Source organism: Zophobas morio, unplaced genomic scaffold (genome assembly GCF_036711695.1).
Source record: "Zophobas morio isolate AGI-343-1 ecotype UQ-CSIRO unplaced genomic scaffold, CSIRO_AGI_Zmor_V1 ptg000014l, whole genome shotgun sequence".
Lineage (NCBI taxonomy): Eukaryota > Metazoa > Arthropoda > Insecta > Coleoptera > Tenebrionidae > Zophobas > Zophobas morio.
In genome coordinates this window covers 24476824-24495135 of record NW_026972119.1, presented here as the reverse complement: position 1 = coordinate 24495135, position 18312 = coordinate 24476824, and the positions used below count along the sequence as shown (strand labels likewise).

At 31.2% G+C, this 18312-nt stretch overlaps 1 protein-coding gene across 1 annotated transcript; it reads right to left on the bottom strand.

Annotated features, from left to right (window-relative positions):
- Positions 1–4834: 4834 nt before the first annotated feature.
- On the bottom strand, positions 4835–5594 carry LOC135129060 (uncharacterized). The gene is made up of 3 exons (XM_064056142.1): positions 5518–5594; positions 5101–5471; positions 4835–5048 (listed from the first exon to the last, which is right to left on the bottom strand). Exons 1-3 carry the CDS (start codon positions 5566–5568, stop codon positions 4856–4858), a joined length of 615 nt encoding a protein of 204 aa, XP_063912212.1. The 5' UTR covers positions 5569–5594; the 3' UTR covers positions 4835–4855.
- Positions 5595–18312: the final 12718 nt, after the last annotated feature.

Sequence of the window (18312 nt, the reverse complement as noted above, 5' to 3'; positions counted from 1 at the left end):
ATATGGTTCTTAAATTACAAAATTTTAAATAGTCCGAATAAAGGTTACTCTTTTTATACCTCTTATGAGCATTCTTTTTTTCAAAAATCAATCATTTTGTTTGTTTATCTATCCACAAAGGAAAGTTTCCCCCATTGGAACATGATTGTACTTTATAAGGAACATACTCAAGAATTAATGAATTTATTTTAGAGTAAAAAAAATATATAGCATCCGATAACTTTTCCATCGCGTTCATTTGTGACCAATCTATAAGACTTAAATGGGTATTTATTAGCTCATATGGAGCATTTCCAAATTCATAGAAAAATCTAGGAGAAACATCATTTTTTAAATAATCAATAAACAAATCAAGGAGTCGGATAACCAACGCTGGATGATAAGAATCTTCAGAAACAAGAGAATTACATTTTTTTATATCTAATCTAGTATTACAAAAACATAAATCCAATAAGGAGTTATAAGAGTTAGATATGGAATTATACTGTTGGACATTCATTTCCGCAAAATTATCACAAATATATATATCAGTTGACGATATTGCATTTGTCGGTACCAGATAGTCATGGTTTGAGTCATATGACCAACTTAAATTTGGAAGATTAAAATCACCAATTATACAAATGCAATGATCAAAATAAGCAGAGGAGAGAGATACTACAGTGTCAACATGACTTATATAATCTTCGTATGTTGAACCAGGTGGAAAATACACAACACATAACATAAGATTTAAATTAGCTAAGCTTAATAAAACCCAGAGTTCTTCACGATTTTCTACATCAATAATAAGTTCACGAGAGGGGATATCTTTGTTTACAGCCAACAAAACACCACCACCTCTTGATTTGGCAGTGACTATCGGAGATCGATCTTTCCGGTAAACCACATATCTATCATCAAAAAGTTCATTATTAAAAATATTGTCAACCAACCACGTTTCAGTTAGAGCGATTACTTCATGATCACTGCAATACACTAGAGTTAAATTCACTAATTTTTGTCCTAAGACCACGTGTATTTTGATAGAATATGTCTAAGTGTTTTCTAATGTTACCTGATTTTGCCGAAAATGTATGGATTTCGCTTGAAAAAACTTCCTTACCGCTACACCCTTGGGCCAAAAAGATGCAGCCAGAATATCATTTTGATATACAAAATCGATAGTAAGTTTGAAAGAACTATATAACTCAGGAAATTTAGAGTCCAATTTAATAAGCTTAAAGTCAGGAAGACGTTCACTTTTCAGCACTTCTTCATGGGATTTTAACTTAAATTTGATATAATCAGTGATCTTGTTTACATCAACATTAGGGTTTACTCTTGTAATATGTATGTGACTGTTTTTTTTCTGGTAACAGCTATGAAATCATGATCACTCGATGACAAATCTGACGAACCTGAACTAGAAGCTATATCTGCTGAGCCAATAATTAACTTACTTACTTTCGGCCGACATTTTAAAGTATCACCTGTTTCCACCTTCTCAGAAGGATTTTTACCATTGTCTGAAGAATTTTTTAGATCAACTTCATTACATAAATTCGTATTAGGATTTATAATAGTGTTCCGTATTTCAGGTTCACTTTTGTTTACCACTTTTCTTACTTCCACACCACTCACGTTTTTATTCATTAACTTACTCGAAAAAGCGTCCATTGATGATAAACTACAATCAGTGGAGCCTCCCAAGTTGTTCAAACTTTTTATCAAAATGTCTATCATCTCACTTTGCGTTTTTACACGATCCCTTAGCTCCTTTATAATATATAAAATATTTATAGTATATAAAACTTTTTAATTACATTTTCAATTTATCAATTTTTCGATATTTCCATTTTCCAACTTTTCGATTTTTATATTTAATGATTTTTGACTTTCCCGATCTTGGGATTTTTCAATTTCATAATTTTGCACTTTTTCGATTTTTGAATTTCTTTTCGTTTTTAAATTTTGCATTTTTCAATTTTTCAGTTTCTTAATTTTACAAATTTTAACTTCTGGTTTTACAAATTTTTCAATTTTTAATTGTATGTCAAGTTTTCGTTTTTTCGTTTTTTCCGTCTTTCAATTTTTCGATTTTTTGAAATTCCCGATTTTAGATTTTTCAGTTTTACAACTTGACACTTTTTGAATTCCACATTTTTCGACTTTCAGTTTTCCGATTTCTCAGTTTTTCTATTTTTCCACTTTTTCGATTTCTCAAGGTCTGGATTATAAATTTTTCAATTTTTCTATTTTACAAATTTAAATTGTACAATTTTTCTGTTTTACAATATCTCGAATTATCTCGTTCCTTTAATCTTCAAATTTTTTGATTTATAAAATTTTTGATTTTTGAATTTTCCGATTTCGGATTTTTCAATTTTGCGCTTTTTCAATTTCTCAATTTCGATTTGTGAATTTGTCTATTTTTAATTTTTCAACATTTGGTTTTTTCCATTTTTCGACTTTTTTGTTTTTCGATTTTTCAATGTTGTGATTTTGCACCTTTTCGCTTTCTCATTTTTCGATTACTCAATTTCTGATCTTAAATTGTTCCATGTTATCATTTTCATTTTTCATTCTTCCATTTTTTTATTTTTTCTCAATTCTAGAACTTTAAAATTGTTTAATCATGTCATTTTTCAAATTTTCAATTTTCAGTTTTTCAATTATTTGATTTTGCAAATTTGTTCTTTTTTAAATCCGTCGATTTTTCGATTTGTGAACATTTTAATTTAATAGTTTTTTAATTTTAATTTTTTTAAATTAATATTCGAATTATCAATTTTTCGATATTTCAATTTTTCAAATTTTCGATATTTCAATCTTTCAATTTTTCAGTTTTTAAATTTTTGTTTTTCGAATTTCCCGATCTCTAAATTTTTCAAGTTTACAATTTTGCTCTTTCTCGATTTCCCATTTTCCGATTTTTCAGTTTTTCGATTTTACAAATTTAATTTGTACAATTTTTCTGATTTACATTTTTTCGAATTAATTCGTTTCTACAATCTTCAAATTTTTGGTTTTTTCAGTTTTTAATTTTTGAATTTCCAGATTTTCGAATTTTTCGATCTCTCGATTTTTTCTATATTTCGTTTTTCGTTTTTTTGACTTTTTTGTTTTTCGACTTTTCAATTTTCTGTTTTTCAGTGTTGTGATTTTGCTTTTTTCGATTTCTCATTTTCCTGATTTAAAATTTTTCGATTTCATAATTTTTCATTACATATAAAGTTTTTCCATTTTTTAATTTGCATATTCGATTTATTAATTTTTTGATATCTGATTTTTTCAATTATTCGATATTTTAATCTTCCTACATTTTTGATTTTTGATTTTGGGATTTTCAGTTTCAGAATTTTACACTTTTTCGATTTTTCAATTTCTGGAATTTTGTCTTTTCAATTTTTCGTTTTTCAGTTTCTGGACCTTTCAGTTTTTCGATTCCTCAATTTGTCTATTTTTCAATTTTTGATTTTTGAAATTCCCGATTTTTAAATTTTGTTCTTTTCGATATTCCAATTTTTTTGGATTTTCACTTTTGAATTTCCCGATTTTTCTCGTTTTCTCATCTGCATTTGCCGTTTTTGAATTTTTCGACTTTTTAATTTGTTGGTTTTTAAATTTTAAACTTTTCGATTTATATATTCGATTTTTGAGTTTTTCAATTTTTCGATATTTAAATTTCTCGATTTTTAGATTTTCAATTTTCCAATTTTTCACGTTTTAAATTTTCCGATTTTTTAAATTTCTACTCTTCAATGTTTTGGTTTTGTTCTTTTTCAGTTTCTTATAATTATTTCGAAAAATCTGCATTTGTTCTCATGTACTTCAGAGGGGAGGGATGTTCTATCTAAATAATTTTAGACGTGATTAGCACTGAAATTTACCATCTCGAAATCACAAATCAAATAGAAGAATTTCACTATTTGCCGAGATGTGATTCGTCTGTAATTAAAAGCCTATGAAATTAGTCACTTACTTTATTGGCTGAGACCAAAAAAGGATTTTATACTGACAAACAATAGAAAAATAGACAAGCAAAATTAACCCCACCCATGTCCGCATCTGCATTTCATTGGTTTATTAGATTAGATTTTATTGGACGTAAAGTGAATTTCATACTTATACCACGTGTTTCTTTTATTTGATACAACCCCCGAAATTTTCTTATTTAAAAAAATAAACATATATGTAGTTCTTTGACCAAATTTGTATCATTTTAAAAGATCACCTATGTGAATAAATGACATGAGTGTCAATTTTTCAAGCTACTAGATTGTCATCAATTAATATGAATTTTTCGTGTATTTTATTTAATAACTTTTTAAGTATTGATTTTAGAAATATTGGTTGCCTGTGATTTTTAGAAAAAATCAGTCTTTCCATTTATGAAAAAATATACCTAGGGTTCCATAAAAAAAAATAAAGTTGATGTCATTTCCGGTTCTACCGGAAGTGATAATGTAAATGTGAGGTTGCCATCACAAAGATCTTTTAAAATGATACATTTGCTCAAAGAACTACAGGTTTATGTTTAAGAATAAAAAAGTTACAGGGGTTGTATCAAATAAAAGAAACACCCTGTATACACCTGCGCTTTCCATCTTGTTGGTTTATTGGATTAGATGAGGACTGAATTTTTTTATCAAGTGGTCGAATCTACGCTTACAGAAATTTAAAGTGGAAAATTTTGACTTTTTAACTAACTTAAAGTTTGTATCTTTAAAATATTGAGCTAAAAACACTGGTAAAATGGGTTGCCTATGCAGAAATATTCAGGCGTGAACAGATAAAATGAACACTCTGTATGTTTTTTTATTTTTATTGATATATATACAAAGCGATAGCAATATATAATATTGTTTAAATATTACTTAAATTCTTCAGTCATGGTGTAAGTGCAGACGCAGGTACTCGGAACGCTAAAAACCCGGAACTCCAACTCATGGTCCGGACGGCCCGGATTCTTCACCGTCACCAGCTTAATATCGTTGAATTTCTGCAGGCAGCTTGTCTTAAATCCAAGAGTATTCATCAGGTAGCACTGTTCGTCATTGTTATATCTGAAAAGCAACCAACTATTTTTCTCCGAAATGTTTTCACTAAAAAACTTACCGGCAAACCTGGTACGACACCACCTGGGAGAACTCTTCGACGTTGGCGATGAGCCTCGTCACCCCATCGACGTCCGTCATCTGCCTGGGAACGACCGACTCGTCTTTGGTAGAGCAAAAGGGCGTCGGCCCTTCATGGTTGTACCTAGTCCCTAGCGTCATCACCTTCGTCGGCTGGATGATCCTCCCTCTGAAAAACGAATGCAGTTCTGGGTGTGTTTTGATCAAGTTCGAGACCTCCGCCTCCGGGTAACTCGGAACGTGTTCGCAGATGTTAAACATGCAATCCTCGGCGTAAAATATTTTCTTGTTCCTGTCTATCCGGCTGGAGCGGAGACTCAGGTGGTTGTAGCGGCCTTGAGAGCCTGCGAACTAGTCGGAATGTCAAAAAGGCACCTGAAGTGCGTCGGGTACTTACGACGTAAGAGAGTTGCAGGAGCAGGAAAGCGGTCGGAGCGAAATTCACCATGGCTGGTTTGTGGAGTTATTATTTAGGATGATGGACTTTTCGAAAAGTTACCCAAAAATTAAAGGAATTTTTGATGAATTAAAGCCGAAAATAACTTCAGAAAGGCGAAATTTAGTAAAAACCTTTCGGGTTGTTCGTGAAAGAGGTCAAAAATTGAGCAATCTAGTTTTTGAAAAGTTGCCAAGAATTCCAAAAACATGGCAGTTTTTTTGTTATTGTTTTATATTGACGATAAAAAAAAACGGTAACTTTCCCAAAAATTCACAAAAAATTCTATGGTATAGATCTCGATTCCAAAACATCACATTTTGATGGTCTCTATCCAATATTTTCGAAAAATTCAAGTTTCAGTTCTAATTTTTACAAACATCGTGATTTTTGCTATTTGAAATTAAAAAAAAATGGTTGGAATTTTTGAGAAATCAAGCCAAAGATCAAGATCTACAAAAATATCTGTTTAGGTCATTTTCAAAACTGCTCTAAAATATACATATAGATCAAATTTTTTTAAAAAGTTGCCCAAAAATCTATAAAAAAAATCTATAATGTAGAATCCAATATTTTCAAGAAATCCACTTTTAGATTCAACTTTTTTTTCAAAATCTTCAAATTTGTCGAAAATTGAAGAATTAAGTTTTTGGTAAAATTGCTCAAAAATCTACAAATAGAATCTTTGATGAACTTCTAGACGTCGAAATTATCAAAAAGATTCTGTTGATGTCATTTTCAGAGTTGTTCGAAAAGAAAAAAGAGAAAAGAAAAATTGAAAACATTTTTTTCGAAATAGTCGCTTTTAAATTCAAATTAAACAAAAATCTAGAATTTGTGAAAAATTTGTGCATCGAAAAATTGAACATTCGAAAAACATGGCCTATTGGTATTCTTTGGCCAATATTTTCGAAAATTTCAGTTGTTAATTCTAAAAGTTCTAATTTTTCAAGAAAAAACGGTAGGAATTTTTAATGAAATGAAGCCGAAAATTGCTTCTGGGGGTCGATCTCTGTGTATAATTCTCTTTAGAGTCTCTTTTAATCATAATCCTATTCTTAATCTCTACTCTTAATCCAGAACTATCAACAATGTTTCCTGAATCAGCTTGTCGAAATTTGTTCCCCGAATTTTTTGACGATTTTTAGAAAATTAAATTTTCCAATGTGATTTTTTTGATTTTGAAGTAGTAAAATGAAAACTGACCATTTTAAGTCGACTTATCAAAATGTATTTTCCATTATTTTTTGACAATATTTTCGCAATTTTTAAAAAATATCAGTTCTTCAATGTGACTTTTTAATGTTTTTCGAGCATTTCTCAAAAATTACCCAAAGACATTTTCTTGTAAATTTCGGCTTTTTTGAATCAAGTTAAGAAATGTATTTTCCGGACTTTTTAGACGATTTTTGTCAATTTTTCAAAAATCTCAATAATAATAATAATAATAATAATAAGTAAATTTATTTCCAGCAGACAATTATGTCTCTAGTGGATACAACGACATTACAACACAGCAACTACAATTTTCAGTATCTTATTCCTAATCCCAACATTACAAAAATTATTAAAGAAAATGTCAATATTTTGATCTCTGCTAATAATATAATTATACAAACGAATACAAGCTATTAGAGGACTATTGAAGTGGTGAAGTGTGTTTGGAATGTTATATGAAAAACTTATCTGGATGCGGCTGCCTAATCTGGGTACGTTAAATTTAATTTCATTGAGAAGAGTTTGACTATAAATTTGTCCCGTTACAATTTTTTGTAAAAATATCAAACATGACATATTCCTCCTACTAAGTAGAGAATTTTCACTAACAATGTCAAGTAAACTACTTTGATCACAGTGTCTGACAGGATATCTACCAAACATCTTAAAATATACATACTGTATGCATTCGATACTGACCAACAATAATTTTCATCAAACTGATTACGATGAGTACAACACAACACTATCCCAAATTAAAGATACCCTATTACAAAAGCTTTCCTTATATAGCAAAAGACTTAAAAGATACAATCACATCTCAGAAAAATTCATAACACTAAATTTTTAAACAACGAAAAACTATTCTATCAACGTTTAACTAATTCAAGCAAAACTCAATTATCCGGTCAACTTCCAATTTCACAGGATGTAACAACATTTTGGTCAAAACTTTGGTCTCAAGAATTTGAATTTAACCAATCTGCCAAATGGATTCCTCATATATCCCATAAACTATCCACAGTTACATCAATGAATGATCATCAGATAACACTTGCCGAATTAATAAATACCATCAATAAGACACACAACTGGAAATCACCAGGACCAGACAAAATCCATAATTTTTGGATAAAAAAATTAAATTATGTACATATTCGTTTACTACATCACTTAAATCAGTTCCTTCTTGACCCATCCTCCTTTCCAACATTCTTATATCATGGTGTAACATACCTAAAACCTAAAGATAACGACACAAAAAATCCATCAAAATACAGACCTATCACATGTTTACCGACAATCTATTAAATATTAACCTTATGCTTTACACAAAAAATCTGTCAACACTGTTTTAACTCTGACATCATTAATGAAGAACAGAAAGGATGTTTTAAAGGATCCTTTGGTTGCAAAGAGCAATTAATCATAGATTCCATCATCTGTGAACAAGCTAGAAAAGAAAACCCAAACATATATACTGCTTTTCTTGATTATAAGAAAGCTTACGATTCTGTCCCTCATTCCTGGCTATGCAAAATTCTGGAGTTATACAAAATTGATACTAAAATCTGCACTTTTCTCAAATGTTCCATGGAATTTTGGAAGACCACCCTCCAAATAACCTTAAATGAACAAACAATTCAGTCAGATCCAATAATGATCCGAAGAGGAATTTTTCAAGGCGATTCTCTTAGCCCGACCAATAAACCCCCTCTCCGATATCCTGAACAGCTGCATTTATGGGTTCAATATAAGAATGAACAAACAAAGAGAAAACAGAATAAGTCACTTGCTGTATATAGATGACATAAAAATATACGCAAGTACACAAAATCAGTTAACAAACCTATTAAATCTGACTGAACAATTTTCCGGTGATATTGGTATGTCTTTTGGTATTGAGCAAGCAATCAGAAAAAGCGTCCAACACCAAGTACCACATATAACTCAGAATAACGAAATAATCGAAGCCCAAGAACGAAATGATACATACAAATATCTGGGTTTCTGTCAATCCTCCCACATCAGGTTGGTGCTTTATCTGACTTTTTTTTAGACGGTGATAGTAAAACTTTTCGCAACGGAGGTTATCGAACTCAGCCGATTAAAACCCAAAAAACAACGACTGAAAGAACTATAAACACCAACTTGATTTCGGATGTCCGGTCAAATTCTAATTCAATACAATTCAAAACAAATAGTAACTATCTACAAGTTCCGAAAATTATTAGTAATGATGATGGTTCACCGAATTTTAATCTCGAACCAATTATGCCAACGACAAAAACACAGAGTCAAGGGGGCATCTATAACAAAAACACAACATCTTACAACAACAGCGTTCTAGTTGATGCGGATGGGTTTCAAACAAAAATGTCTAGGAGGAATAAACGTAAAATTGTTAGAGGGAATGCTACTTTACAAAATATGTCACTCAAGGCTGCGAAGCGTCTCAGTACTGTCTATGTTGGCAATTTACAACCAAATACAGTGGAAAATGATGTTAATGAATTTTTAAGATCTAAATTTCCAAACTTTGAATTTCTAGTGGACAAACTACCTAGAAGAATTAATGCCAAAAGTGTTCCTTTAAGGTAACGATTGATCCAAGTATTTACAATGATTTTTTCAAAGAAGAGTTATGGCCGGAAGGTGTTATAATTAAGAAATTTTATTTTTTAAAGAAAAAAGAAGGGGAGGCATCTCAAAATGTAAGGAAGCCTTCAGAAGCACACAATTAGGTCACGTCTTAATGTCAGGTGAGGGCAAAAATCTTGATAGTTTACTGAATCTTGATAGTTTACAGATTTACTATCAAAATGTCCGAGGACTTAGAACAAAGCTAAACGAATTGTGCCATTCAATCCTCAGTGAGTGTTACCCAATAATAGTAATTTCTGAAACGTGGCTGTGTGATGGCATTTTTAATAGTGAATTTATTGATAAAAGATACTGTGTATTTAGGAAAGACAGATCATCTCAAACAAGCATCAAGACTCGAGGGGGTGGAGTGCTCATTGCCATACAGTCCCATTACAGTTCCAGTGAACTTGATGTTAACACATCAAATAGGGAAGAAATTTGGATAAAACTAGTAGTTGGTAAAACTAATATAATTCTCGGTGCTTGCTACATTCCACCAGGATCAGCTCGTCAACTTTATAGTGATCACATTGAATTGGTTAATTGTATTGTGTCACGCTTTCCTAATCACATTGTATGCATAGTAGGTGATTACAATTTGCCTGATATTAAGTGGAATGCAGCATCTACAGAAAACATGTCGGAAGGACTGTATCCATCGAATGTTAGCTGTGACACTGAACGTATCATCTGCGATGGTATGGCTTTTGCCGGCTTGGCTCAACACAATTCCGTACAAAATGTTAACTTTGTAACTCTAGATTTAATTTTTTGTAACCACACCACATTGGTCAATGAATGCTTACCTCTTTTGAAATGTGATAAATACCATCCAGCTGTGATTGCAAACATCTGTGATATTAATACTCTTATTTTGAAATCTAAGGAACCGTGTTTTTATCGTGATTTTGGAAATGCCCCCTATGAACTAATTGATAATTACCTATCAAATGTAAACTGGAATTTCTTAAACAATTTCTTTGATATTAATCAATGTGTAAGTGCTTTCTATAGTATAATCAATTATGTAATCGAAACATTCATTCCGTTAAAAAAATGTCAAAATAATAATAAGTTGGATAGATAATTCTACTAAATCTTTAATTATACAGAAGAAAATAGCTCATAAGGATTATAAAAAATCTAATTCACATTATGATTACGTAAGATTTGCTCAATTAAGATACGAATGTAAAGAGGCTATTCACAATTGTAGACAATTATATACTGATAAGGTGGAAAATAATATAATATCTAATTCAAAAATGTTTTGGAACTATGTAAAAGACAATAAACAGTGGCTTTCCTAAAACAATGTATTATAATGACGTGGAAGCTCATTCTTCATTTGACATAGCTGACTTGTTTGCATCATATTTTCAATCTGTATTTAGTCATCCTGATCCCGATGTTAATTTCTGTGATACTTATTACTGTGATACTGCTTTAGATTTAAATTTTATTCATATCACCTACGATGATATCTTGAAAAAAGTGCAATCTTTTAATAACTCTAGTCACCCAGGACCAGATGGTGTTCCTGCGATCTTTGTTAAAAAATGTCTGCTTTCTCTGATTAATCCACTTCAAATAATGTTCAATAAATCATTGTCTTTATCTGTATTTCCAGATTTTTGGAAAAAGTCCTTTGTCTTGCCAATATTTAAAAGTGGCTCAAGAAATATTATTAGTAATTATCGCGGTGTCTCTAAATTACCATTTATTCCTAAGATCTTTGATGCAATTGTTGCAGATATTTTATTTGCTAGTGTGAAAGAAACTATTATTACTGAGCAACATGGTTTTTTCAGTGGGAGATCAACTACCACCAATTTATTTCTTTTCACGGAATTTGTTACTAATATGAATGAACTGGGATCGGAAGTTGATTGTATTTTTACTGATATTAGCAAAGCATTCGATTCAGTCAACATTAAACATTTGCTGAATAAATTAAAACATTTTGGGATATTTGATCCTTTGCTTGGCTGGATAGAATGCTACTTAACAAATCGTAAGTCGCACGTTGAATTTAATGGCATATTATCTAAATCAATTGATGCATGTTCTGGTGTTCCGCAAGGTTCCCACTTGGGACCTATTCTGTTCTTATTATATGTCAACGATGTAAAATATGTATTTCAAAACGGTCTTTTTCTATTATACGCTGATGACTTGAAATTGTTTCGAGCTATCAATTCTCCCTTTGATTGTATTTTACTTCAAAATGACCTAGATAAGTTTAAAATGTGGTGTTCAGATAATAGTCTTAAGCTTAACATACACAAATGTAAATCTATGAGATTCTCTAAAAAAATTGTTAAAGTACCTGAATTCAACTATAATATTTCGGATGTAGTTGTAGAACAAGTAGCATATTTTTGTGACTTGGGTGTAATGTTTGATCCAAAATTAGCCTTTACTCTACATGTTGATAAAATTGTCAATAAAATTAATAAAACCTTGGGATTTGTTCTAAGACAATGTCAGGAGTTTACTAGCCTTCGTGTCTTTTGCATTTTATATAATTCATATGTTCGATCATTATTAGAGTACTGCTGTATAATTTGGTCACCTTACTATCAGCTCTATATATCTAGACTTGAAAAAATTCAAAGAAAGTTCATTAAATTTTTATGTTTTAAACTAAATGTTATATTTGATAAGAATAATTACGAACTCATAGTTAAATATTTCGGGCTTAGTTTCTTAATAAGTCGTCGCCATTACTTTGATTTGTGCTTTGTTTTTAATGTGTTAAATAACCGTGTAAATTGTTCCGACATTCTTAATATGTTTTCTTTACATGTACCTAATCGCGCCACAAGATGTTCTCATTTGCTCCAAGTGCCTTTCCATCGCACACTATATGCTCAAAAATCTCCGTTATGCCGCATGGCTAAACTGGCGATGGAGTATAATGATCTGAACTTTTGTGGTGTGTCAATTAATGTTTTTAAGAGGGAGCTGAAGAATGCTTTAAATATGTAAAGTGTAACTATTGTTATGATTTGTAATGGTATATTCCGTAAATAAACTATTATTATTATTATTATTATTATTATTATCAATCATACCAAAACGAAAGCACAGTTGAAAGATCAATACCTAGCGAGATTAAAATTAATATTGAAGACACAGTTAAATGGAAAAAAATTAATGAAAGCAGTAAATACATTCTGCGCTCCACTGCTAACATATTCTTTTGGAGTGATTAAATGGTCCAAAACTGATCTTGAAAATTTAAACATCGCAACAAGGAAAATCTTCACACAGTATAGAAGTCATCATCCAAAATCGTCGATTGAAAGATTCTCTTTACCAAGACAGAATGGAGGAAGGGGTTTCCAGAACCTAGAAAACTTATATCGGAGACAAATCTCAGATCTGAAGAAGTATTTCTTGAAACGAGTAGAAAGACATGAAATGTTTCGCACCATCACAAAGGCAGATTTGAACCACACACCCTTAAATCTGTCGAACACCGAAGAAATCCACACACCCCACACAATAGACAAAATAATAAGTGGGCTAAAACAAAAACAACTACATGGAAAATTTTACAAAGACTTGAAGAAACTCATGTCAACAAGAAGATGTCATTAATTTGGTTAAAAAAATCAAGTTTGTATGCCGATCTTGTTCTGTTAATCTAATCAATGCATATCATTACTTGGTCTTAGTACCCGTAATGATAGAAGTCTTGCCTGAATGTCGGTCATTTCCGGGTCAGTGGTGGGTCTTAATAATAAATCTTTATTTCCTACGGTATTTACACCCATTTATAGGAAATATTGACAAATAATAATTGATTAACAGAGTGAGAGTGAATACATAAAGATAACAAAATAATTATAATATTGATTACAAACCAAAAAAACATAAAAAAGAGAAAATAAAAAATAAAAAACTAAAAATAAACCTATTTAACAGAAATGGTTTTTAATACAATTTGTAATGAACTAAATACAGTCACTAAAAATGTAACAATAGGCGGCAATATCATTGAATAATTCGCACATTAATGCAATAGGCGATCTTTCTAATATATACGTTGGTTCTGCTTGATTCACAATAGAATATGTTACTCTGTCTAGTATTAACCCTTGGAATTAAAAAAATGAGTTGTTCTAAAAGTAACGGACAGCCTATTTTATTATTTATAAGATGTATTACAAATTTTATTATTTTTATAATTCTCCTTAAGTGGAGAGGTAAAAAGTCAAATCTTGAGAGTAAAGCAGAATGTTCATAGCCTCTTCCTGGGTAAGTACCATCAAGTAGAAAGTATAGAAATTTAAAAAAAAAACACGTTCGACGTGTTCAATATGTTGAATGTGAATCTGATATATTGGGAACCAAATTAAAGCTCCGTATTCAAGTTGTGATCGCACCAGAGAAAAGAATAGAGAACACAAGGTTCGTGTATAAGTAAAATCTCGGCAATTTCTGTAGATAAATCCGTACGTTCTAAAACTTTTAGATACCATCTCATGAATGTCCTCCATAAACTGAAGTTTAGTATCAAAGAGTATACCTAGATCTTTAATCCTTTCAGTTCTATTTATTAAACTGTTGTCAATTCGATAGGGAAAAATGATGTTCTCCTTATTTCTGGAGTAGGTCATAGCAAAGCATTTATCTTTGTTTAACGATAATCTATTTTTGGAAGCCCAGTCGCGTACTGAGCATATATTTTATTGTAATTGTTGTCAGTCCAATGTTGAGATAATTTTTAAATGCAATTTAAGGTCGTCTGCAAAAAATAATTTCTGAGATGAAATAACCTCTCCAAAGTCATCTATAAAAAGTAGGAAAATCAGGGGGCCGAGGTTAGAATCTTGCGGAACACCAGAGGAGGGCTTGATAATATTCGATTTGTAATTTAACATATTGTTCACGATTAAATAAGTATGATTGAAAAAGTTTTAAAAGACCTTCTGAGAAACCAAATCTTTTTAATTTGTCGAGTAGTATAAAGTGATCAATTTGATCAAACGCTTTCTGAAAGTCAAAATAAATAGTATCTACTTGCTGACGATTATCAATTGTTTTCGACGTAAATTGTGTAAAACAAGCTAAGTTTGAAATTGTGGAACGTTTCTCCATAAATTCATGTTGGTGAGGCGACAAAAACATTTTAATTGAGGAATAGATATGTTTACAAATTATAGATTCAAAAACTTTGGAAAAATTGCTAAGAAGACAGATAGGTCTATAATTCTTTATTTCCGCTACATCTCCTTTTTTGTATACTGGACAAATAGTTGCTGTTTTCTAGATATTTGGTAAAGTGGAAGAGTTTAATATTTTAACCGGAAGCAAGGATCTACAAAAATATCCGCACAGTCTCGTAACAGAAAACTTGGAATGCCATTAGGTCCCATTCTAAGCGAATTTTTACAACTTTTTAAAGTAGATAAAATTTCTTTTTGTGAAATATTATTGATATTCACTAGTGGCGATGGATTGATTTCATAGTTGTTGGCAGTTGTATTGGATTTAGAATTTTTGTAGACTCCGTTAAAATAATTTGCGAAACCTTCAACAATTGAATTGCTAACTGCAGAAAGGGGATATATCACATTTTTCAAAATGTTGAGGAAATGAATAAAACGTCTCAGATTTTTACAACTACTTGTTTCCGATCCCCGTTTTCAATTGTCGGTTCTCTATGTTCTCAGTTATCAACGAGTGTTGGTTAAATGCATGTTTTCTTTTTTGGGTCAATTTGGCTGTCAAATTTGACACTTGGACATATCCCCTTTTTGCAGTAAAATGAAAAAAAAGGTAAACAAAACACAAAAAACAGCTTTATTTCAGTTATAATTTTACACAAACATGTTATATGTATATCTGACTAAAAAACTTAATCATTATCGCGCTCCTGTTCTACAGTTGGCCAAGTAGCAATCTCCTGCCAAAATGCGTTATAAGCGTCTGGGATAAATCGTAAAGTGTTTGTTATATCCGTCATTTTCTTCTGGCTGATGGCTAGTTATTATACTAATTTTGCACTTAATACACGTAGTCATCTTCTCACAACAAAAATTTAAAACATGTTTAAAACGGTAAATTTTTGTAGGAACTACGAATTTTGCAATTCTGCTCCGCCCCCCAGTCTGGCAACAAATGAAAATTTCACCACTATTGAGTTCGCGGCAGGTGTGGGTGGGGCTTAGTTTAATGATGAATTTTTCATTCGTTTCCAGGCCGAGGAGTGAAGCGTCACTGAAAAATCTATATTTCCCTACAAAAATTTACCATTTCAAACATGTTTTAAATTTTTGTTGTGAAAAGATGGCTGCGGAGATTAAGAAAAATTGGCAAAATATAAGCCCCGCCCACCCACCCTATCTCAATTGTGATGATTTTTTTATTCGTCGTGAGCCAAGAGGGCGTAGCTTAATTGCAAAATTCTTACTTCTCTACAAGAAATTATCATGTAAGACATGTTTTTGAGTGTCGTGTTGGATAAGAATAACGCAAGACGTTGAGACCACGGTGTTTACTGCAGAAAGTCGATATCTCCTGGACATATCCCTTTTCTGCTGTAACCGTAAATTTCATCCGCTTGTAGCCCCGAGCTAAATCATTAAACATGGCCCGTTTTTACAGTAAAGATGTGTTTAGACCTCTAGAACACGATTATGTACGAATGTTATTGTGGTAAAAAATGGGACATGTCCCCTTTCTGCAGTTAGCAATTCAATTGTATTCGGAGAGTTGAGTTCCTCATTATTATATTTCATTAAGCCGGGGATTCTCAAATGGCCTTTTTTGTTGTTAATATACTCCCAAAACTTTTTTGGATCTATATGCAGTTTATCCTCGATATTTGATATATAATTTTTGTATGCATTCTTAATCATTCTTTTTAGTTGAGATCGATGGTATTTAAAAATATTGTAATAATGTGTAGATTTATGCTTTATGTACTTGCGATGAGCTAAAGATTTATTACGAATACAATTTAGGATTTCAGTGTTAAACAAAGGAGGATAATATTTATGATGATAACTTTTGAAATGATATTTGGGGATAGTACACTCAAAAATTTCATAAATCGTTTTATAAAGTAATTCGCAAGCAGTATTGACATCAGATATATCATCAAGAAAAGACCAATCAATTTTCGAGAGGAGATTATACATTAATGGATAGGTCCCTTTTTTGAAGTTGAAAGATTTAGACTGTGAGTTCATACAAAATTCTTTAAACAGTTTATCAGTTAAGGAGAATTCAACAATAAGCGCTGGATGAAGAGGATCTTTTACAACCGGATCTTCAGATTTTACACTACACTGCAAGTTAGAAAAAACCAAGTCTAGAAGTCGACCCATACTATTACTTACATTATTGTGCTGTGAAATATTATAGAATTCTTTAAAATTATTTAACACTAAGTTTGAATTAGTTTTAAGATTAAGGCTAAAATCAGGCGTATTAAAGTCGACCAGAATTATTAATTTTTCATTCTGTATAAAATCTAGATTTATGAATGTGTCAAAAAATAACTCAAATTTTGCTAGAGTAATTGATGGTGGTATATATAAAACAAAAATTAGTAGTTTTTGACTAAATTTACCGCTGATTTTAATAGCCACAATATCTACAATGGGAACCAAGCTTGTAATGGACGAAAGATCGAACTTCGTAGAGTTATACTGATTACTGACTGCTAAAAGTACGCCACCACCTTTGGACAAATCAAGTTCGGCTAAATTACGGTCATTACGATGTACAACAAAATTATGTGGGAAAAGTTCATTGTCAAAAATATCTGGTTTTAACCAAGTTTCAGAAACAGCTATAAAATCAAAATAATTGGATGATACAGAATTAAAAAATTCAACACATTTAGAACATAAACCTCTAACTCTAGTTTAAAGTCACTGTTTTTGGTGTGCCATTAATATATTTAATTTTTAAATTTGCTTCACCACGACTAATTCTATCTGTCAATTCTTGCTTCACAGATTTATAATACGCAATCTGTTTAGGCGTTTTGTCATAATTCACTGGAATATTTTTGTAGAGATCTATATTGCGTAGATTTTGAAATTTTCTGACAATCATATGAGCGTCGGATTCGGATTTAAGAGTAATTCTGATAGGCCTTGGACGTAGATTTACAAGATTGCGACTACCGATTCTATGGACATTCAGTTCATTAGGTTGAACTGGGAAATTTAGTTGTTCAAGGATCTGATGAATGAATAAGCGATCATGTTCAATTTGCTCGTCAATCGACACATCAGCCATTTCGGCACTGCCAAAAATAATTATGTTTTTAGCCCGTTTATGTCTTTCATTAACCTCCTGAATGATGGTTTCTTCGTTGGATCTATCAGAATGAAAGTTAAGGAGAAATAAGAAAGGAAGGGGGAAAACATGTTTGGAACGAAAGAGACAATTATTATTATTATAGAGCGGATTTATAAGCACAAAAAAATTAAGAATAAGCGCTTAAATAAGCACAACACTTTCATTAAAAAAGTTTTATCTTAAGCAAAAAAGCATTAAAAACATAATCATATTACAAATCAAAGAACACTTCTTAGAACTTTGGATAAAATATTATTACAATAATCCTAGACTTTATATTTTACACACGTATTTCAGTTTTCTTTAAAACTATTTATGATTGTAATATGTTCCAAGTTGTCCACTGTAAAATTTTTTCGCCTATCATTTGAAATGTGTTTAAAATTGGAGAATGTGCGTTCAACATCCACACTCGTTGGCGCAAATTTGAAATTTGCAACTAATGTTGAATCTAACTCCAAATTTTCCACCTTCTGGCCTTGTAAAATACGAGCAACGTCGGAAAGAACACCGAAACCTGCATTTTTATTTAACACTTCGTCAATTTTTTGAGATACTCTAGTA